The sequence below is a fragment of the Cervus elaphus genome, chromosome 30 (genome assembly GCF_910594005.1).
Source record: "Cervus elaphus chromosome 30, mCerEla1.1, whole genome shotgun sequence".
In the NCBI taxonomy this organism is placed as follows: Eukaryota; Metazoa; Chordata; class Mammalia; order Artiodactyla; family Cervidae; genus Cervus; species Cervus elaphus.
The window spans coordinates 86,024,543-86,046,583 of NC_057844.1; the positions used below are offsets into that span (position 1 = coordinate 86,024,543).

A 22,041-nucleotide genomic window follows, 5' to 3' on the forward strand; every position below is an offset into this window, starting at 1 on the left:
GATTTGTGCTGTCATTTGCTTGCTTTTTCTTAAATGTAACTGCTATTCTGATGAAACGTTCAGATTTCCTTGGAAAAGAATAAAAGGCTGTGAACACTTTATTGGGCTTCCCAGGTGGCACAGTGGTGAAGAATCCACCAGTAAATGCAGGAGACTGCAGGTTGGATCCCTGGGTCGGTAAGATTCCCCTGGAGTAGGAAATGGAAACCCGCTCCGGTATTCTTGCCTGAAAAATTACATGGAGGAGCCTGGCGGGCTACAGTCCATGGGGTTGCAGAGTCGGATACGACTGAGCACACAAAAACAAAACACTGTCAAGCGCGCGTGTGTAATTTTCTGGAACGTTTCTTCTCCGCGGGAGACAGATTCGGCCCCGCCCCTCCCAGTTCAGAGCTCCTACTGAGGCTAAGCTCGCGCCCCGAATTTCCCGCTGACCGCGGCTCCAGGTCCACGGCCCGCCCAGAGCAGCTCGAGTTCCTCTCTGGCCCGCGCGCGCCCCTCCCCTGCGCGTGTCTCCGGCCCCGGCGGCCGGGGGCGGGAGGGGGATACAGACGCGGAACCCGGGGCGGGGGAGGGGACGTGTGGCTTCACAACGGCAGGGGCGGCCCAGTTCTCGCGAGGCTTCCGCTCTGACGGGAAGCGGCGGCAGCGCCGCGTGGGGTACGGATGCGCTCGGAGGATGGAGCCGGGGGCCCCGGTGTGGCCGTTGCTACGCGGGGTCCGAGCGGGAGGGAGAAACCATCATCCGCAGAAAGCCAGTTCCGCCGGGAGTCTCCGCGGCGGGAGGCCGAAGCGCCGCTGGCCTCCTTCTCCAGCTGTGGGAGCGGCGCAGGCAAACCTCGCGAGGAAAAGAGGACGGTCTTGAGCAAAGTGAGGGCGGTGCGGGGGCGGTGCGGGGCCGGCAAACCTCGCGATAAGAGACCGCCCTGAGCAGCTGAGGGCGGGGCCGCTGGCTTTCCAGCACCGCGGACAGCGGCGTCTGGGCGGTGAGGAAGCGATTGCCGCCCACTCCAGTGTGCTTGGGCCTCCCGGGTGGCTCAACGGGTAGAGAACCCGCCCGCAGTACGGGAGACCCGGGTTCGATCCGTGGGTCGGGGAAGATTCTCTGGAGACGGGCCACTCCAGTGTTCTGGCCTGGAGAATTCCTTGGACTGGGTAGTCCATGGGGTCACAAAGAGTCGGACGCAACTGAGCGACTTTTACTTCACTTTGACTTTCCCGGGTGTTTCCCGGCGAGGCTGGGACGCCGGGCCCGCCAGTGCCGTTCTGCGCAGTAGCTTTCCTCGCTGAGGGGAGCGGGGCCGCGGGCGGGCGGCAGACGCTGCCCCCCGGGCGCTCTGCCGCGGCGCCGCCTGCGGGTCCCGACCGCGTCGTAATGAGCGCGTGGGCCGCACTGCCAGCGGCTGTCTGGCTTTAATGACCATTGCCTGGGGAAGGGCTACTGTCCGCAGCCTTTTCTGACGTCACCGATCCCTGTTAGACTATTGAGCCCTCGTATTTCACTCATTTTAGGATAGTTGTTGTTGTTAAGTCGTGTCCGACTCTGCCACCGCATGGACTGCAGCAAGGCAGACCTCCCTGTCCGTCACCATCTTCCGGAGTTTGCCTAAGTTCATGCTCATTGCAGCGGTGAGGCTGTCCAGCCATCTCATCCTCTGACGCCCTCTTCTCCTGCTCTCAATCTTTCCCAGCATCAGGGACTTTTCCCAATGAGTCCTCTGTTCGCAGCAGATAACCAAAATACGGGAGCTTCAGCTTCAGTCCTTCCAGTGAATATTCAGGGTTTGATCTCCCTTAAGATTGACTGGTTAAATCTCCTTGCCGTCCAAGGGACTCTCAGGAGGCTTCTCCAGCACCACAGTTGGAAGGCATCAATTCTTTGGTGGTCTGCCTTCTTTACGGTCCACCTTTCACAACCATGATATCCTAAAATACTCCGAGCTGGATATTCCGAGCAGAAACGGGGTGACCGGGATGCGGGTGGTGGTTGTTTAGTCGCTAAGTCGTGTCCCACTTAGTAGCTGCAGCTTAATGAGGTTCTAATGAATCCAACTAGCGACCTCTCTCCCCAGGTGGTCATCCGGCGGCTTCCCCCCAGCCTCACCAAGGAGCAGCTGGAACAGCAGCTGCACCCGCTGCCTGCACACGATTACTTCGAGTTCTTTACTGCTGATGTCAGGTGAGAAGACCTCACCAGCCTTAGGACGCCGAGCGGGAGTTCCCCGGCGGTCCAGGGTTAGGACTCCGAGCTTTCACTGTCCGCACCGGTTCAACCCCCCTGAACGGGGCACTAAGATCCCACAGGCTGTGCCATGGGGCCAAGAAAAGGAAAAAAAAAAAAAAAAGAGAGAGAGAGAGAGGCACTGTCGTTGGATGGTAAAGTAATATAGATAATAGAAGCCATCTCTGTTTAAACTTCTTTCCCACACGTATGCAGAAATCAGTGCAGACCATTATTTCTTCAAGTTATTTCTAAGTAGTCGAATTACTAAATTCCCTTAAAATGATTTGAGTATCTCCATAGCATCAACATAGTCTAAAAAGAAAAGCAGTCTAACACCATATTACTTAATTTTATTTTGGATATCACTAAACTTTATTTACCCCTTCCCTGGTGGCTCAGAGGTTAAAGCATCTGCCTGGAATGCGGGAGACCCTGTGGTTGAACATCCCTGAGTTGGGAAGATCCCCTGGAGACAACCCTGAAATGGCAACCCACTCCAGTACTGTTTCCTGGAGAATCCCAGGGAGGGAGGAGCCTGGTAGGCTACAGTCCATGGGGTTGCAAAGAGTCGGGCACGACTGAGCAACTTCACTTTAAACTTTATTTAATACTACCTTTTATATGAAATAAATTGTATTAAAATATAAGAAAGAAAAATGAATAAATAATAGATGTATAACCTAATGAGTTTTTACAAGTGAACACACCCATGTAACTCAAACCCCAGTGTTCCCTTCCAGAACTGACATCCCTACTTTCAATCCACCTCTGCTAAGTTATGTCTCTTTCTGTTCCCTTTTGCAGCTTGGTAGTAAGATGTTTCTGTCAATGCTTTAACAGTTCAATATCTACTTTTTATTAAAAAAGAGCAGACCTCAAGTTAGTCCAACAGGGGACAGATCAGCTAGAATTTAGTGAATTTCACTGTGTGATTTCTTAGTGATTTCACATTATCTGTATTATTTTTCTCTTCAATATCATGAGTTCTCATTTATAGCAGTCATACATACTTTCCTTTTGAATAAATACCTTTCAGTAAAAAATGTCAGTTCAGTCAGAGAAAAGTATCACAGGTAAATATAAATTTGGTTTTTTTTTTTTTAAAAAACAATGTAAACATGATTTTTTCAAATGACTCAAGTTTAGAATACAGTTAAAGGAGGTCAGGCACTGGACTCAGAGTGACTCAGATTGGAATCCCAGCCCCACCGTTTTACCAACTGCTCCTTCTGCAGGTACCTGATATTTCTGGACCTTAGTGTTCTAGTGTTCTCATCCATGAAATGGGGTTGAAAGTTCCTGCCTATGAAGGACATTGGTAACTGTGAGATAGAGGAGAAAAGTTTAGTTCTATGTCCCATGCTGCATGCTATAATAAATACTCTTTTAAGATAACATAAACATGCTCTTTAAATCTGTAAAGGATCTCTTTACAATATAACATTTTTTCTGAATGAATCATGACTGCGTTGTGTTGCAGTCATGATGTATGATTAGGAATGATCTCTGAGTAACCTTGCTTTTGATTTCCTACCTCTGAGAACCAGTATTTTAACCCTGGCTCTGTGTAGTAGAGAAACCAACCTAAAGTGTCTCCGAAATCTTTAAAAAAAAATCTCAGTTAATATTTTGTTTGGATTTTTTTGAAGAAGAGTACCCAGATTGTTGTAATTAACTGAGAAATGATTCTTTGGCATAAAGGTTTTATCTGAAATAGTTTGTTGTATCCAGAAAAGAAAAAAAAAATTAAAAGAAGTCTTAAGTTGTTTTGGTCTTAAGTTTTTTACTATTTTCATTGTTGTCTCTTCTTTCAGTCTTTATCCTCATCTCTACTCAAGAGCATACATTAACTTTAGAAATCCAGATGACATCCTTCTTTTTAGAGATCGTTTTGATGGATATATCTTCATTGATAGTAAAGGTTGGGTCATTGGCTTTTTAAACTCTTCATTATAATTTCTGGGTACATTAATTAAGTTTTGCTAGATGTTTGTGAGTTTTAATTGAGTCCATAGATGCTAATCTAAAATAACTTCTTAAACTTTGATTATGTTACTGTGATTATGAGCTTATGTTGAAAATTAAAATTATATATAAACCAAAGAATTCTAGCAATTTTGTGTAGACAGCCTACTTAGGTATTATCATTGGACAGTGAAGTTTTTCTCATAATGAGTTTTCTGGATGAGTAAACTTTACTATTTTATGTAAAACTTTTCTGGATAAGTAAAATTCATTCTCTTATGCAAACTAAATTATTTTGTCCTAGTACTATGTACTAGGCATTATGGGCACAGCATGAAAAGTGAATCAGACATTGTCCCTGTCTGTCTGAAGCCCTGCTCTTCTCCTAGGTCTTGACTTTATGCTGCATAGTTGAGTATAAAGCAAATATAGAAAAGTGTCTTGCAGATAAATGAGAGTTAAAATATCAGTCATCTGACAAATATAAAAGTGGCTAAAGGGTTTGGTACCAAGGTAGAAGTGTTTCATCTCTTGATTAAGCAGATTCTGTTAGTAAACATTTCTGTTTGTCCCCCACCCTAATATAGCAACAAAATTAGTTTCAAGTTACTTTCATCCTGAATTTTTCTGTATGAAGCAAATCTTACCTGAATATCATGTACATCCTTTGAAACCCTCTCTTTAAATGAGTGTCTCTTGTAAGCTATGTCACTTCCTCGAATTCGTATAACAGATTAATCATTGAATTAACCTTTAAAATTAAAAAATATAAGCTATGACTAGGAAAGCTATTTAAAGGTATTCCAAAATAAGCTCTTTGGTGGGAGAGTGAAGAGGTTTATTAAGGTATAAGTTACACATGGTTAAAAAGTACCACTTTAAGGTATATAGCTTAATGAATTTTGAATATGTAACCACATGTAACCACAACTACAATGTAAGGAATTAGTTTATTTAGTAAATAATTGCTAATTCTTTGTTTAAATCTGAAGCTAAGATTACTGTTATTTGAAAGTATAATTATAGTTTAAATGGTAACATTATCAATGCTATGCTCAGTGCTTAAAAGTAAGCTAGATTATTGTTTCAAAATGAATACAGTAGAATTTCAGAATGGCTTTTGTAATTTGTTTCCTGTTAAAGGGCTAGAATATCCTGCAGTGGTAGAATTTGCTCCATTCCAGAAGATAGCGAAAAAGAAGCTAAAGAAAAAAGATGCCAAAACCGGAAGCATTGAAGATGGTGAGTCCTTTTTCAAGTAGTGGATTGTGAAGCTTCAAAATTAAGCACATTGGTCAAATATAATTCTTTCCCATACATGGGAAGTAATACATTTCTCTTTTTTTCTGTTTTAATTTACAGACCCAGAGTATAAGAAATTTTTAGAAACTTACTGTGTGGAGGAGGAGAAAACTAGTGCCAGTCCTGAAACTCTTCTGGGAGACATAGAGGCAAAGACACGAGAACTTATTGGTCTGTTTTGCTCGTTTTTTTCTCTTTATTGAGATATGTATTTATAGAGTCTATTTTTTCTTTTTCATGATATGAAAAATGGACACATGTGACAGGCTTGGCAGAAATATAGAGTTTTTTCCAGTTTTGACAAAAGGAAAAGGATGTCAGCATGGCAAATGGGGAAAGTATTTCTGATTATCTCTCGGTGGAGAGAGAACACCTGAGTTTTCAGTTACGATCATTCTGCTTCAAAGTTCTGATGCTCTGAATTGGCAGCCGAGAATACATCTGAGTGCTGTGTGTTGGGCTGCGTCAGGGAAGCTTATGTCTCAGAGCTGAAGTCAGTTATCTTTGTAAAGAGCAGGCACAGTAATGAGATGCTTTGCTTAAGTGTGATGTCATCTTGCCATCATTCAAAAACTGTCACAGCCCCTGAGCAAGTGAGGCAGATGCGTGGATAAGCCCAGTCAGAGTGCTGAATCTGGTTTGAATCACGCCTTCAGCCTTCTACCCACAAGTGATATATTTTGGGAATGGCTGTATCCTAGTAGCAATCTGCCTGAAGATCAAGGGTAGACATGAAACTCCTTTCTCTATCAGGCAACCTGCTTGTCACTCTCAAACACATGTGTAGTATCTCCCTTCTCACTTCTGTTGGGTCTGGGGCCTCCTTACTGCCTAACACTTCTCTGCCCTCCCCTCCCATACCTACCTCCTGCTCACCCACTAAGACGTACAAGACAGAACAGCTACACTGTTATAGTTTATCTTCTTTGTCCTCTCCCTCTACATTAATTGTCCTCTCATTCTGCTTCCCTGTTCCCCACCCCCCCAACAGAATGGTATTTTTGTCTTTGTAGTCTCAGTACATAGTACATTGCTTAGACAAGTTAGGTATTTGGTAAGTGTGTGTTGCATAAATTAGTAAGAAAGGTTAACATTATTGAAACATTCTTCATTAGTCTAATAATGAAGTTTTATGTTTTATAGGAGGTGATTTAATGTGTGACTGGAAGGATCTTTAATCACTGCAGTATTTACGGAGATGTGTTTAGCTCATGTTGACTGGGTGCCGACTCTGAGTCAGGGTCCAGGGCAGCATGAGGACAGGGCACACAGGCTTCCGCCCTCTGTAGCTGCCCTCCTACTGGGGTGGCTGGAGCAAATACAAGCAGAAACGCTTAAGCCCAAACATCTCCTCTTGTGAGAAGTGCCACAGATATGATGGAGTAGGATATTGGGATAGAGAGTGAGGCCTCTCTGAGACTATATTTGAGCCAAGTCCAGTGGAGCCAAGAGATGGAAGGAGAGGGCTGGAGGCTGGCACTCTGGGCCTGCGTGGTTGGACACAGCGGGCAAGAGGCAGAGTTGCTGGAGAGGCAGGGCCATTGCATAATGGGCTGGAGACCATCGAGGGTGTGATCTGGTCTGATTTATTTTTCCTCATCACTCTGGTTGCCACGGAAGATGGAGAAGCTGGGCTCTGCTTGGAGCCTCTGCTGTCCTCGGGGAATGTGGCTGGGTGAGTCCGGCAGAGTCAGCATGTGTTCTGGAGGTTGAACTGACAGGACTGGCTGAGGACTAGGTGTGGGGGTGAAACAGCAGAAAGGATCATGGCTTCCAGGAGCTCAACTTGAGCAGGTCAGTGGTTTATGGCACCTTGACTGAGGTGGAAAAGAAAACAGTGTTGAGGGAAAATTGCAGTTTCACAGTAGAACATAGTGATCTTAAGAAGAGCTAAACAAGGAAGCAAATTAGAAATTATTTACAAAACTCAAGTTCCTCCCCCTCCCATCTCTTTACTGCTTCTTCTTAAACACCCTTGTGCAGGACCTTTTCTTCTGGGCAGTTGTTGGATATCCTTCTGCTGGTCACACACACACACACACACACACACAGTCCCACAGAGTCCAGCCGTCCTCTTGCAGAGGAGAGATCTGTCGTCCTCTGTGTTCCCAGCACCTTGCCCAGTGCTTGGTGCATAGGAGATGCAGCGTAACTATTTACTAAATGAATAAATGTGACTTAGAGTCCACGAGCCCAGAGGAGCCTGTAGAACTTTGTTTCTGTGATTCCTGTTTCTGCCTATTTAAATGTAAACTTAATCAAGCAATTTATGGCAAATGCCTTTTTCTTTCCTTAGATTCTAACCTTTAGTGGATTCTTAGTCTCCAGTCTGAGCCGTGTGAGTTATGTGCAAGTGTCAGTTCACTCTAAAGTTGCAGTTCAGTGCTGGCCTGTCAAGAGTCTTTAGAGCAGACAGACCTGGGCCCAGGTCCCAGCTCTGAGACTTAGCAGCCATGGGACTTGCTTCCGCTTAGGTGGTTGTGGCCAAGCCTAGTAAGTGGGGACTGTTCTACTGCAGGTTAAATGAGGGCTACATGGTCATGCATGTTCTGTTTAGTAAAAGATGCACCTTTATGGTTTGTAAAGCACTTTCTTTGGGGCTTCTCTGATGGCTCAGTGGTAAAGAATTCATCTGGAATGCAGGAGATGCAGGTTTGATCCCTGGGTCAGGAAGATCTCCTGGAGGAGGAAATGGCAACCCACTCCAGTATTCTTGGCTGAAAAACTCCATGGTGGGCTGCACAGTTCATGGGGTGGCAGAGTCAGACGTGACTGTGCAACAGAGCATGCCAAGCACTTTCTTATACAGGGTGTCACTTACCCATCATATCAGTCCTCTGAGGGAACAAGGCAGGTGTTTATAGTAAAGGGGGGAAGACAGGTGGAGTCTTCATATCAACCCCCCTTACCCCCCTACCACCCGTTCCCCTGTAGGTCTCAGCCCTGCAGCAGCTGACAAGTCCAGAACCTCCACAGTGCAGAGCAGAGTCCTCACCCATTTCCAGCCCTGCCTCCACCCCATGGATACCAAAATCTGTGGGTGCTTAAGTCCCCTCTATAAAATTGTGTTATATTTGCATGCAGCTTACACACGTCCTGCTGTATACTTTAAGTCATGTCTGGAATACTTTTAATACCTGATACACTGTAAATGCTGTGATAGTTGCCACTGAGTCACAGATTCAAAGTTTTGCTTTTTGGAACTTTCTGTAAATTTTTTCCCAAATATTTTTGATCCACAGTTGGTTGAATCTGCAGATGCAGAACTGGTGGATGTGAGGGCCGTCTGTATATAAATAGAATATTTGGGCAGTTTAATGTATTCATTTTGCTATTTTGCTTTTATATCATTTTTGAGTAATATATAAGACTCCTTAAGAATAAGGCATTAAATGCCTAGTATGTGTAAAACTGTCAGTAGCTCCAAATTACTTGACTTTATAGAGATAGAGTAAGAATTCCCCCAGATAAAATGAATGCTCATGTAAAATTTAAAACTATATATTCTTCTCTTGTTTTAAAGGTTGAATTGAAAACAAGTATTTAAAATAGGGAAATCTTATTTTACAGTTAAATACTACATTGCAGTTTTTGTATTTTAGCTAGAAGAACCACACCTCTCTTGGAATATATTAAAAACAGAAAATTAGAGAAGCAGGTAGGTCTGGCTTTTTACCCTGTGAGTAGCCTTCTTGTTTCCGTCATGTCTGTGCAGACAATTTATACACACACTTTCCACATCTTTAGCGAATTCGAGAAGAAAAACGAGAGGAGCGGAGGAGGAGGGAGCTGGAAAAGAAGCGCCTACGGGAAGAAGAGAAGCGGAGGCGGCGGGAGGAGAAGTGCAGGAGGAAAGCAGCAGAAAAGCAGAAGAAAACGGTGGCTGAGAAGGAAGTAAGGATGAAGGTAACTTCCAGGAGTGTCAGAGGGAGGGGTTCTGCTTAGATTTGCCTTTCAAGAAAGACTTCCTAACTAGAAAACTGCACATTTGAAACCGGCTGGCTCTGTGTATCCTGGCCTTTCTATATGCAGGCTGACTCATAGAACTGGTTGTGTCATTTCTTTTGTGGTAGCAGCAATGATTTCTACATCTCTTCCCCCATTTTTTCTTTGACTGACTCATTCATTTAGCAAGGTGATTTAGGTTTTTTCTCTGTGTAAAATTTACTGCCCAGTTGGGGTCAACTGTTACCTTCTTAGTATTCTGCTCAGGTGACTAACTCAGTCTAGATTCCAACCTATCGTGCATTTTCCCTCTTCTATGAAGTGCTTAAAGTTCCCTTTAAGGAGTCATTAAAATCGTGTAATATAAAGGGAAAAAAATGAAAGGTCAGGACCAGGTGGAAACTAGGTGGAGAGGAAAGGAGAGGAAAGAGATCACAGTTGCCATAATCAAGCAACAGGTCAGTTGCTGATACGCTCAGCAATCAGAAACAGAAAAGTTGATCAGAAACATTTTCATTATCCACGAGGAGAAAACATGCCATTTCTTCAAGGAAAGCAAAGCTTTTTTCTAGGCCTTTTCTCGCATAGGTAATCGTATGGGGTTCACTGGCATTTAAGGGAATGTCTTAACGGTGCGCCTGTGAAACAGACAGCCGTGTGTGCCAATCAGGACTGGCCTGGTGATGCTGCAGTGAAAGCGGCCTCAGGGTCTCCCTGGTTTCGTGCAGCTCTTCCTGCTCACGTTACGTGTCCATTGCGCATTGCTCAGCGTAGCCCTCCAGTGACCCAAGCTGATGAGGCTCCATCTTGCATTTGCTTCCACAGTCTTTCTGACGGGGGATGAGGTGTGTAACAGCAGATTGCACACTGGTTCTTAAACCTTTTATACCTGCTGCATTTCACTGGCCAATGAAGGGCATATCCCCATCTAATGTCAGTTTGAAGGGCAGCAGCAGCATCAGGAGGATAGCCTGAAATGCCTGATGAACAGCACTCATGCAGAGCAGTTTCTGAAGGCCGCTTCTTGAAATGTGTCCCCTTAAGTGTCAGGATTTGCTGAAAAACTCAGCCTGATGGAAGTGTGGGCCAGGTCATGTTGTTCCAACATGTCTGCTGCAAAGATAAACTCAGCATGCAAGATGAGCGAGAAGCTGGACAGAGTGGTTTCCTTCATCTTGGCTTTGATGACAATTCTTACAGATCTATGTAGCTTTAAAATCTCATAACCTGATAATAACATTGATGAAATTGAGGGGCCCAATCAAGGTTATTAAGTGAAGATTGTCTATCTTGCTTATGCCAGGACATGGACCTAATAACAGGCAAAGCCAGGGTGTCCCCTGAAAATAACTCAGAGAGTGTCTCCTGTTTGTCCATGTGGTTTAGTGTGAGCACAACTATTCAGAGCAGAAATGTAGCTGATACACTTCATATAACAAACTTACATAGTCTCAGCAGTATAAATTAACAGCCCTTGAAAGATAATAAAATGAAGCTGCAATACTATGGGAAGGGCTTTGTCATTGTAGAATGTCAGCTCTGTCATGACCAGAGGGGAGGAAGGTATATCCCCAATGCAGACCTTACACTTGCAGGTATGCAGATATTGTCTAAGCTTTTCCTTTACCTTTCTCAGCAAAATGTAGTAGCACTTAATGCTTGATATTCTCAAAAGCGGTTTTTTCAACAGCTTTGAGAGTTTTTCAGGAAGAATTATTGAAACTTGTAGCCTACAATTTTGACTCTAATTTTAAGTAAGACTTACAGTATTTGAAGTATAACATTTTATTTTTACATGTTTGAATATAGAATTAGAATTCAAAATAAGCCAAAGAAATAAAAACAAATTATGTCAGTAAAAGTAACTGTAGGACTCTTTACATAGAAAAAGAAACCAAAACATGGGCACAGCAGGAGAAAGGCTTAGTCTTATTGAATCTGGTAAAACAGAATCCTGGTGGCAGGTTAGATCCCACTGACATGAGTCATCCACAACTCTGTCGTCCGAGTGTCTGATCTGATCTGGGCTTCTGATCTGACAGTACGTATCTGACTCTAAGGGGAGCCTTTTATGAGCATGTGCTTAGTGTGGGGATCTCTGACCTAAGATTCATCTGGGGAAATAAAAATTTTAAAAAAGGAAACCTAAAAAAATAAAATCTGTAAAAAAAGACCAAAAGAATTTGTATTGATAAGCTAAAAGTGAGGAGGCAGAGAGAGGTCCTCATGGCCCTTTTTTACTGTAAAGAAAATACGACTCACGGAGAGCAACCCAGTGGTTTATTTCCCTCAGAAAACTAAGCAGTGAGCTCAAGTTGAAGAAGGCAGTCAGGTTGCCAGAGTCACAAATGAAATTCCTGAAAACTGTGTACAGTTGTAGGCTATTATCTGAAAACGTTGTGTGACCTTTTCCACGAAGCTCTGTAGGAAAAGGTGTGTGAGATCAGTTTACAAGCATGGATGCAGACTGGACGGGGCACACACGTCCTCCCTGCTGTCCTCTGTGCGCCCTCCCCGTGGTCCTCCCTGCTGCCCTCTGTGCTCTCTCCCCCTCTGTCCTCCGTGCTCCCTCCCCGCTGTTCTCTCTGATGCCCTCCCTGCTGTCCTCCGTGCTCCCTCTCCCTCTGTCTTCCCCACTGTCCTCTGTGCTCCCTCCCTGCTGTTTTCCCCTCTTTCCTCTGTGCTCCCTCCCCACTGTCATCTCTGCTGCCCTCCCTGCTCCCTCCCCGCTATCCTCCCTGCTGCCTTCCGTGCTCCCTCCCCGCTCCCTCCCCTCTGTCCTCCTCGCTGCCCTCTGTGCTCCCTCCCCACTGTCCTCCCTGTTGCCCTCAGTGCTCCCTCCCCGCTGCCCTCCCTGCTGTCCTCCCCACTGCCCTCCATGCTTCCTCCCTGCTGTCCTCCCCTCTGTCCTCTGTGCTTCCTCCCCGCTGTCATCTCTGCTGCCCTCCCCGCTCCCTCCCCTCTGTCCTCCCCGCTGTCCTCCGTGCTCCCTCCCTGCTGTCTTCTCCGCTGTCGTCCTCGCTGCCCTCTGTGCTCCCTCCCCGCTGTCCTCCCCACTGCCATCCGTGCTCCCTCCCCACTGTCCTTCCTGTTGCCCTCCGTGCTCCCTCCCTGCTGTCCACCCCACTGCCCTCCCCACTGCTGTCCGTGCTCCCTCCCCACTGTTCTCCCTACTGCCGTCCGTGCTCCCTCCCCTCTGTCCTCCCTGCTGTCCTCCATGCTCCCTCCCTGCTGTCCTCCCCGCTGCCCTCTGTGCTTCCTCCCCACTGTCCTCCCCACTGCCCTCTGTGTTCCCGCCCAACTGTCCTCCCCGTTGCCCTCCATGCTCCCTCCCTGCTGTCCTCCCCGCTGCCCTCTGTGCTTCCTCCCCACTGTCCTCCCCACTGCCCTCTGTGTTCCCGCCCAACTGTCCTCCCCGTTGCCCTCCATGCTCCCTCTCTGCTGTCCACCCCGCTGCCCTCTGTGCTCTCTCCCCACTGTCCTCCCCACTGCCCTTCGTGCTCCCTCCCCCTGTCCTCCCTGCTGTCCTCCATGCTCCCTCCCCGCTGTCCTCCTGCTGCCCCCTGCTCCCTCCCCACTGCCCTCTGTGCTCCCTCCCCTTCTGTCCACCCCGCTGCCCTCTGTGTTCTCTCCCCGCTGTCCTCCCCACTGCCCTTCGTGCTCCCTCCCCCTGTCCTCCCTGCTGTCCTCCATGCTCCCTCCCCGCTGTCCTCTGTGCTCCCTCCCTGCTGTCCTCCCCGCTGCCTTCCGTGCTCCTTCCCCACTGTCCTCCCCACTGCCCTCAGTGCTCCCTCCCTGCTGTCCTCCCAGCATGCCCTCCCCACTGTCCTCCATGCTCCCTCCCCTCTGTCCTCCTCACTGTCCTCCATGCTCCCTCCCCACTGTCCTCCCTGCTGTCCTCCATGCTCCCTCCCTGCTGTCCTCCCCACTGTCCTCCCTGCTGTCCTCCCCACTCCCTCTGCACTGTTCTCCCTGCGGCCCTCTGTGCTCTCTCCCTGATGTCCTCCGTGCTCCCTCCCCCTCTGTCCTCCCTGCTGTCCTCCATGCTCCCTCCCTGCTGTTCTCCCCTCTGTCCTCTGTGCTCCCTCCCCTCTGTCCTCCCCGCTGTCCTCCATGCTCCCTCCCTGCTGTCCTCCCTGTTGCCCTCCATGCTCCCTCCCTGCTGTTCTCCCCTCTGTCCTCTGTGCTCCCTCCCTGCTGTCTTCCCCGCTGCCCTCCGTGCTCCCTCCCTGATGTCCTCCATGCTCCCTCCCCACTGTCCTGCCTGCTGTCCTCCGTGCTCCCTCCCCACTGTCCTCCCCACTGTCCTCCGTGCTCCCTCCCCCTCTGTCTTCCCCACTGCCCTCTGTGCTCCCTCCCTGCTGTCCTCCCTGCATGCCCTCCCCACTGTCCTCCGTGCTCACTCCCCATCTGCCCTTCCCGCTGTCCTCCGTGCTGCCTCCCCCTCTGTCCTCCCCTCTGTGCTCCGTGCTCCCTCCCCCTCTTCCCACACAGGGAGTTCCCCCACCCCACCAGACTCAGGCCCTCTCAGGATGGCTCCCCTTGCCGTCTGCTCCCTGGGCACATCCTGTCTGTGCAGGGAGCCCTTCGCTGACCCCTTGAGAAACCAGTCCTCCTCCCTCCCCCACACATTGTACTTTTATTCTGTTTATTATGTGTCTGTAGCATTTTATAACCTCCTGAGATTATCTGGCTCACTCTTCTGTTTTCGTCACTGTGGATATGGTTCTCCCACTCCCGTGATGCCACCGCCTTGGCAAGAGTATCAAGTGTGAGGCCCTAACTGTGGACCCTCATTTCGTACAACTGCATTTCTAGCCCCGAGCCTGGGCTCTCTTCCCCAGTTCAGGGCACATAGCTCATCAAACCCTTGCTACCTCTGGAGTGATAGGAATGTCTTGTATACTAAGAGCTAACAGGTGGCTGGGGCCCTGGATGGCTTCAGGATGGAATCTGGTCACCAGAGAGACCAGGCATGATTACAGGGTTAGAACTTCGAGCGCCATCCCCACCTCCGACGAGGGAAAGGACTGGAGATTGAGTTCAGTCATCAGTGGCCAGAGGTGCAATCGATGATGCCTATGGAATGGCATCTCCATAAAAGTCCTGAAGTGTGGAGTTTGGAGAGTAACCTAGCTGGTGGACATACACGTCCTGCTGCCGAGAGAGTGGAGGAGGGAGGCCTCAGACTGGTCCCAGGTACCTCACCCCGAGCTCTCTCCCAGCTGGCTGGGCCTGAGCCGTACTCTTCATAACAAACCAGCAACAGTAAGTAAAGTGCTCCCTGAGTTCCATGAGTCATTCTCGTTCAGGAACTCCCTGAATTTATAGCTGGTCAGTCACAAGCACTGGTGACAACTTGGGACTAACACCTGGCGTCTGAGGTGGGGACGGCCCCGTGGGATCTGACCTTGACCCCAGGTAGATGGCGTCAGAAGTGGGTTGGCTCATAGGGCAACAGCCTGTGTTGAGAGTCGCGGAGGTGGTGTTGGAAAAACTCTTTGGTTTCAGAAGTATTGTTACAACAGTTTGTAGGGGCCTAAACTACTTGTTGGATTGATGGAGACATTCACTATTGCGTTTCCCTGTGGTTTGCATATATTACTTTTTAAACTAAAAAAAGATAGACTTGTTACCTGAAAGGATTCCCCATAGGCAGGTAACATAGTGCAGGTAACCTCTGATGAGAAGCAACTTTCACAATTGTGTCTGACAGTCTGTGTTTCATTCTTAAATGATTGCATTTAGTGAAATGTGTTTGTGTATAGTTTTTCTATACCACAACTTAAATAAGTTCACTTTTATAAGTGAGAGCAAAATTCTTACATGTAGACTTACATTCATGTTCTACAAACTGACTCTGCCTGTGGTACTAAAGTTCAAAGAGTAAGAACAGAAGGAAGGTCCAATTTCATAACAGAATCAGTGTATCAGCGTTATTGCTAAGTCTGTTACAAGAAAGAGAGCAATAGGTATTTTGAAAACCATTCTCAAAGTCATCAACAGTAAAACATCTTTAAAAAGTTTTTTTCTGTTTTATAAAAGTAATACGTGTTCATTTCAGAAAAACTAGAACCTATAGATGAAAGAAAATCATTTCTGCTAACTGAAAATAATAACACAGTATTGCATGCCTTTTAGACATTTTTCTATTAATATATCTGTGAATCAACATATAAATAGGAATCAGATCATTCTGCTTTGTAACATTCTTTTCTTCATATATATAATATTTTTTATCACATTATCTTAAATTGTTTCTCATAACTACAAAGTACCTCATTGACTGAACGTACCCGTGTATATTTAACCAAAAACCTGTTTATTGGATCTTTAGCTTATGTTTTTTGCTATTCAAACATTTGAGCTTGATATCGGTGTATATTTTAACTTATTTACTAAGTACTTTCTTTTTACTATACTCTTAAAGTGGTATTTTACTAGCATTATAATTTCTCAGCTTCTCAAAAAACCAGAAAAGGGAGAGGAGCCGAGCACTGAGAAACCAAAAGAAAGAGCGGAGGAGATCGACCCTGGAGATGGGAGGTGGGAGCCCTGCCCCAGTGGGACGGTCCTGAAGCCCAAGCCCTCAGAGGGCTCGCTGGAGGAGCTCTGGGAGAGGTGAGCCGAGCTCTTGTTTCTTGGACCATGTTCTGCACCTCAAGTTGTCATCAAGTTGTGGTCGTATATCCTTCTGCAGTGTGAGTAAATGCTTGTATTTCATAAATATGCTTGGGATTCAGGAGTTCTGCTGGGGTGTGCTTGTCCACACCTTGTCTCTGTGGTCAGGGCCATGCTGACGGTGAACCGATCAGCCTGCAGCCTCGAGGCTGTCTTCAGGCAGGGAGTGTCCTGTCTCCACAGTCTACTCTTCCGCTGCTTCTCTTGGATTCCTGCCTCTGCTTGTCCCGTCTTCTCTCCTTCTCACTCTCTTCCTCAGGGGGCTCTGTCAGTTTGAGCTCTCTTCTGTGCTCTCGTCCTGTTTCTGGCATAGATGGGCGCTTGCAGATCTTTTTGTTCCATGAGCCCTGCTGCCATCCTGTGCAGAGCCACAGACAGTATGTGGGGCTCATGGAGAGAAAGACTTTAAGGTGAGGTAAGCAGCGACTTATTTACTTAGTATTCATTTAACAGTTTGATACATGCATATGTGAATTTTTTAAATTAACTTTAGCTCTGCTTGGAACAGAAACGCAAACTGTAAATACCAGGTCTGTGTCATGATGGATGTCCATCTGGTCTACTAGGAGAGCCCCTTGACTACTTCTGGTCTCATTTGCTTTATCTGTAAAAGAAACAGAGGGTTCTGTTTATTAGGAATTACAAGAATGTGTGTGTGTGTGTGTGATGCCTGCACAGTGCCTATTGCATATATGTCACTCAGGCGTAAGAGTAAATATTGTTATTACTCTTGTTTATTCATCTTTTCAAAGTTTCTTATTGAGCATCTGTCATGTGCCCGTCATGTGCAAACCTGCACAACAGTGATGAGCAGACTGTGTCTTCCCTGCCTGCTTCTGGAAGGGAAGACAGATAGTTGTCAGGCAGTTTATGTAAGGTTACTGATAATTTGTGTTGAATCACAGGTCACAAAATGACAGTGATAAAGAGCAAAGGGATAAGGAGAGAAGATCCCGAGAAAAAGAACTTGAAGCACAACGATGCCACTCGGATGACAGCAGGAAACACAGAGCCCACTGTGAGCTGGAGAAATGTGCAGGAAGAAGCGGAGAAGAGCTGGCGTGGGGGAAAGGACTGGCCGTGGACAGAGGGAGGAAAGGAAGCCAGGACGGTGGCTGCCCTGCGGAAGCGGCCGAGAGGCTGGGAAGGGAGAAGAGCGAAGACCGGCCAGCACCCAGAAAGGAGCGCACGGGAAACAAGGTTCTTTTACTCTTTCATTTCGCCTGCTCACAGTATAAACTGTAATCCTGCAGGCTTACAGCTGCTTTTCCAAACAAAAATGTTTTATTTAACCAAGTGTCTTGAGGTGTCTTGAGATGCAGGACCACAGGCTTTGACAGTGTCTTAGGGCTCCCTGTCCTGAAAGGCTGTGTCTGTAGAGCAGTGAGTCTTGTCAAGTGAGAGGGTACCAGGGCCTGAGATGAAACCAGAATCTCCTTTACTTAGAGAATTGATTTTTTTTTAACTAAGAAAGGAAAAAAAAACACAAAACCCTTTTATTTAGCATAAAACTGCACATTCACACTATTTGCCTGAAAATAAGTAATGGAAAGATTATCTATTTTTCCCCTAAGACAGTAAGGAATATCTGTCTTGGTGCTCCCTTTTACGTTATTAACAGTGTTCTGATTTTTAACTGAAGTTTAGTTGATTTACAATATTGCGCTAGTTTCAGGTGTACTGTGAACTGGTAATTTTTTTCAGATTATATTCCATGATAGGTTAATACAAGATATTGAACGTAATTCCTGTGCTATACAGTAAATCCTCGCTGCTTTTCTATTTTATGTTTAGTAGTTTGTATCTGTTAATCCCATACTCCTAATTTGTCCCTCCCTCTTTCCTTCTCTCCGTTGATAATCGTAAGTTTGTTTTCTATGACTGTGGGTCAATTTCTGATTTGTATATAGATTCATTTATATTATTTTTAGAGTCTACATGTAAGTGGTAATCATATAATTACTTTCTCTGACTTACTTCACTTAGTACGATAATCTCTAGGCTCATGCATGTTGCTGCAAATGTTCATTATTTCATTCTTTTTATGACTGAGTAATAGTACATAGTATATATGTACCACATCTTCTTTATCCACTTACCTGTCAATGGGCACTTAAGTTGCTTCCATACCTTGACTACAGTAAGTCTCCCACATACGAGCAAATTCTGGTCAGAGAGTGTGTTCATTAAGTCCAATTTGTTCATAAGTCCGACAAAGTTAGCCCAGGTACCCAACTGACACAATTGGCTATGTAGTACTGTATTGTAATAGGCTTATAATACTTTTCGCACAAGTAATACATAAGTTTATTGAGTTATATGAGTTGTTTATGTAGTTTGGATATTAACCCCTTGTTGGTCACATCATTGGCAAATATTTTCTCCCATTCTGTAAGGGGTTTTTTATTGGTGGTTTCCTTTGCTGTGCAGAAGCATCTAAGTTTAATTAGGTCTCATTTGTTTATTTTCTTTTGCTCTGGGAGAGTGACCTAAGAAAATATTGCTATGATTTATGTCAGAGGATGTTTTGCCTGTGTCCTCTTCTAGGATTTTGATGATGTCATGTCTTATATTTAGGTCTTTAAACAATTTTGAGTTTATTTTTGTGCATGGTGTGAGGGTATGTTCTCATATATGTTCTCAGTGATTTGTGTGTAGCTGTCCAGCTCCCCCAACGCCCCTTGCTGCTGAGACTGTCTTTTCTCCATTGTGTATTCTTGCCTCCTTTGGCTTAGATTAATTAACTATGGATGTGTGGGTTTATTTCTGGGCTCTCTACTCTGTTCCATTGATCCATATGTCTGGTTTTGCACCATAATGTTTTGATTACTGTGGTTTTGCAGTATAGTCTGACATCTGAAAGGGTTACACCTTCAGCTTTGTTGTTTTATGTCAGGATTGCTTGGGCAGTTCTGGGCTGTTTGTGGTTCTATATAAATTTAAGGATTATTTATTCTAGTTCTGTGAGAAATATCATGGGTATTTTGATAGGGATTGCATTACCTCTGTAGATTGCTTTGGCTAGTGTGGCTGTTTTATAGCAGTATTAATTTTTCTGATCCAAGAGTGTGTGAAAGAGCGTGATAGGCTATACAGGTCTACCAAGCTCTTTCCCACTCTTCTCATTGGCCAGGCTGATATTAAGGAAAAGGACGTTTTGGTAAACCCCATGGTAGCAACTGTGGGGACTTCACACACAGCCCAGGAGTGGTGGGTAAAGGTGAGTGGTGAGCTCTAGAGAAACAGCAGAAGACATGACCCCCGAGTCACACTGCCCTCCATGTGGCCCTGGAAGGCCATGCTGCTGTTTTGCCCATGTACACATACGGCTCCTGTAGGACTGGCTGGCCTCCGCAACAGTCCTGGCCTGCAGAATCACTTTGTCTTTCCCTGGCTTTGCTTTCTCATACCCTGAAGCAGTTTTATTTCATTTCATGTACTTTATCCAGTCATATTTTTATCCCACCATCTCGAAGAGTTTAGTATGATGACTGGTTAGTATTTTCTATAAAGGGGACAGTTGAGGAATAAGCTACACAGAAATTATAGCTTATTACAAATGTGTGTGCCTGCTCAGTTCATAGCTCAAAGGCCATGTCTTTGTTTCCGATTTTGCATCCACCGTGTATGGTGAGTTTGAGGGGTTGTGATGAGTGTGTTTGAGTTTTCACCTCTCACAATAGGAGGGAATGCCATGATTGTACCAATTCCACAGAGTGGTCTAGGTTTGAGCAATAATACTTTCTCAGAGACTAACTTTACTTTCAAGTTATTTTGAATACTAAGTCTTTCTTTTTCATGGCCTATTTTAAAATCTCAAAATGCCTAGTTTCTGAGATAGTGCTATGAAAAAGGCTGATTTTTACCTGCTAGACTGATTTTCTTTAGATAATTAGGATTATCAGGGCCTAAAATAGATAGAGCTGTTGCCCCAACCTGTGTTTCTGGCCCTTGGAAGAGTAACACGCCTTCTCTCCTGGCAGGACCGGCCAGGCTTGCAGCTGTACCAGCCCAGATCGCGCATCCAAGCCCGTGACTGTGATGGAAGACACCCCGAGGAGGGCCGCGACGGGAGGAGGGGTGAGGTGGAAGACTCAACGGTGGCTTTAGCTGAGAAGAGTGAAGAGGTGGTGTGGGGCGACATGCATGTTGGTGATGTGGGTCGGGGCTCCCCACCTCAACACTCTGTGGATTTGAGAGGGCGTTCCTTCCGGAAGTGTATAAATTAGCCTGGGATAAAACCTGCACACTGAATTTACTCCTAGTGAAGAAATGAGAAACCAGAACTATAAAGGTGGCATAGAAATACAAGAAACCATTCTTAAGTAATCTTTTAAAACTTTGAACAGAGTTACAGATTTTACCATTTCTGTTATAAACTGGTATATATAATTTAACCAGAACCAAAAGAAAATTAGTATTGTGTGAATTCTGAAGCACTTTCAACATGTTGTAGGAATACCGTGGACTTTGAGTTTTACGCATTCATGAGTAAATGGTCTGTATCTCGTGCCTTTTTTGGTTTTCTGTGAGCTGTAGTTTCTTGGAAGTGAGCAGCTCTCATTCCTTGTAACTCTTGTAATTCGGTCACTCATGTACCTCCTTTCATAAGAATTCACTAAGGCTGTGGTGCTGTTGTCCCTCTGATAGGAACTCTAACTCTGTATAAAGCCCCAAAGGTCTAATTGTTGCCCTTTTAACACTATGGCCACTGAATTAACAAAAACAGTTCCAGTCTTTTTGATGGGGTGCTCATGGTTTATAACATACATGGCATTATTTTCAAAGAGGGATAACTTAGGTATGGCATTGGGTATTTTTCTCTTTGCAGCCTGAGGCAGTTGTAAAATAACTTAATGTAGCTTTTTGCAACTGTGTATTCTATAATACTTTTTCTTTTGGTGAAATTTTAAATGTTAAGGTTTTTGGCATTGTGTTCTTTGTACCATTTATTAAATAAAAATTTTAGTTGCTATGAATTTGAACTCCAGTTATGATACTTTCCCTACGCAGAATGTTATGTGATAGAAAACTGCTTTTTAAAATGTAGCTGTAATCATCTGAATGTTTTGATTATATCTGTTCCTTATAAGATACAAAGTATTTCTCAGGAGACTGAGATTTGTTTCGGAAGCCCCAGCCTGTTGGGCGGTCTGCCATCACTGCTGTACTCCAGCTCCTGACCCAGGAGGTGGGGGTGGGGAGGAGGGCTTGCTGGGGTTCAGTGAGGTCCGGGTGACCCAGCAGCTTCAGCTCTGGCTGCAAAGGGCTAGATAGTAAACACTTTAGATTTTACAGGAGATAAGGTCTGTGTAACACCTATTAAACGCTGCCATCATAGTGGAAAAAGCAGCCTTTGAATACATTTACAATAGAAAAATGAATGGGTAGGGCTGGGTTCCTATAAAACTTAATGTATAAAAACAGGAACATTCAATATTTGGCCTGTGGACCACAGTCTGTTAGGGTTCATTTTCAAGATCCGTGGTTTAAAGGAATGGTCGTTAATACTTTTTGGTTTCAGGAATACTTTGCGTTCTTAAGAATTATTAACAACCACAAAGAACTTTTGTTTATAAGCTATTGATGTTTACTGTAGTCAAAATTAAAGCAAAATGTTTAAGCACAAGAATATATAAACATATGTTACTTTTAGCTGTCAGAGTAATAACCTTAAAATTCTATTCCTGGGTATAAATCTGAAAAAACAGAAAACACTAATTCAAAAAGATACATGCACCCCAGGGTTCACAGCAGCATTTTTACAATTGCCAAGGTATGGAAGCAACCTAAGTGTCCATCAACAGAAGAAAGGACAAAGAAGAAGGGGTATGTATACACAATGGAATACTGCTCAGCCATAAAAAAGAAGGAAATTTTTCCATTTGCAGCAACATGGATGGACTTCAAGGGCATTATGTTAA

The 22,041-nt window shown here is 45.3% G+C and overlaps 1 protein-coding gene across 6 annotated transcripts in view; it reads left to right on the forward strand.

The window, feature by feature from the left end:
- Nucleotides 1-21,096, forward strand: part of UPF3A (UPF3A regulator of nonsense mediated mRNA decay) — a 27,760-nt gene extending 6,664 nt beyond the window's left edge. The window contains exons 1-10 of one of the 6 annotated variants that reach the window (XM_043891607.1): nucleotides 227-870; nucleotides 2,073-2,179; nucleotides 4,039-4,145; nucleotides 5,333-5,431; nucleotides 5,552-5,662; nucleotides 9,094-9,149; nucleotides 9,239-9,385; nucleotides 15,897-16,057; nucleotides 17,023-17,317; nucleotides 20,101-21,096. In XM_043891607.1, the coding sequence (XP_043747542.1) occupies nucleotides 667-870; nucleotides 2,073-2,179; nucleotides 4,039-4,145; nucleotides 5,333-5,431; nucleotides 5,552-5,662; nucleotides 9,094-9,149; nucleotides 9,239-9,385; nucleotides 15,897-16,057; nucleotides 17,023-17,317; nucleotides 20,101-20,346 (1,533 nt within the window). In that variant the 5' untranslated portion in view covers nucleotides 227-666 and the 3' untranslated portion in view covers nucleotides 20,347-21,096. The other 5 variants (XM_043891606.1, XM_043891608.1, XM_043891609.1 and 2 more) reach the window with 5 other exon arrangements.
- The last annotated feature ends 945 nt before the right edge of the window (nucleotides 21,097-22,041 follow it).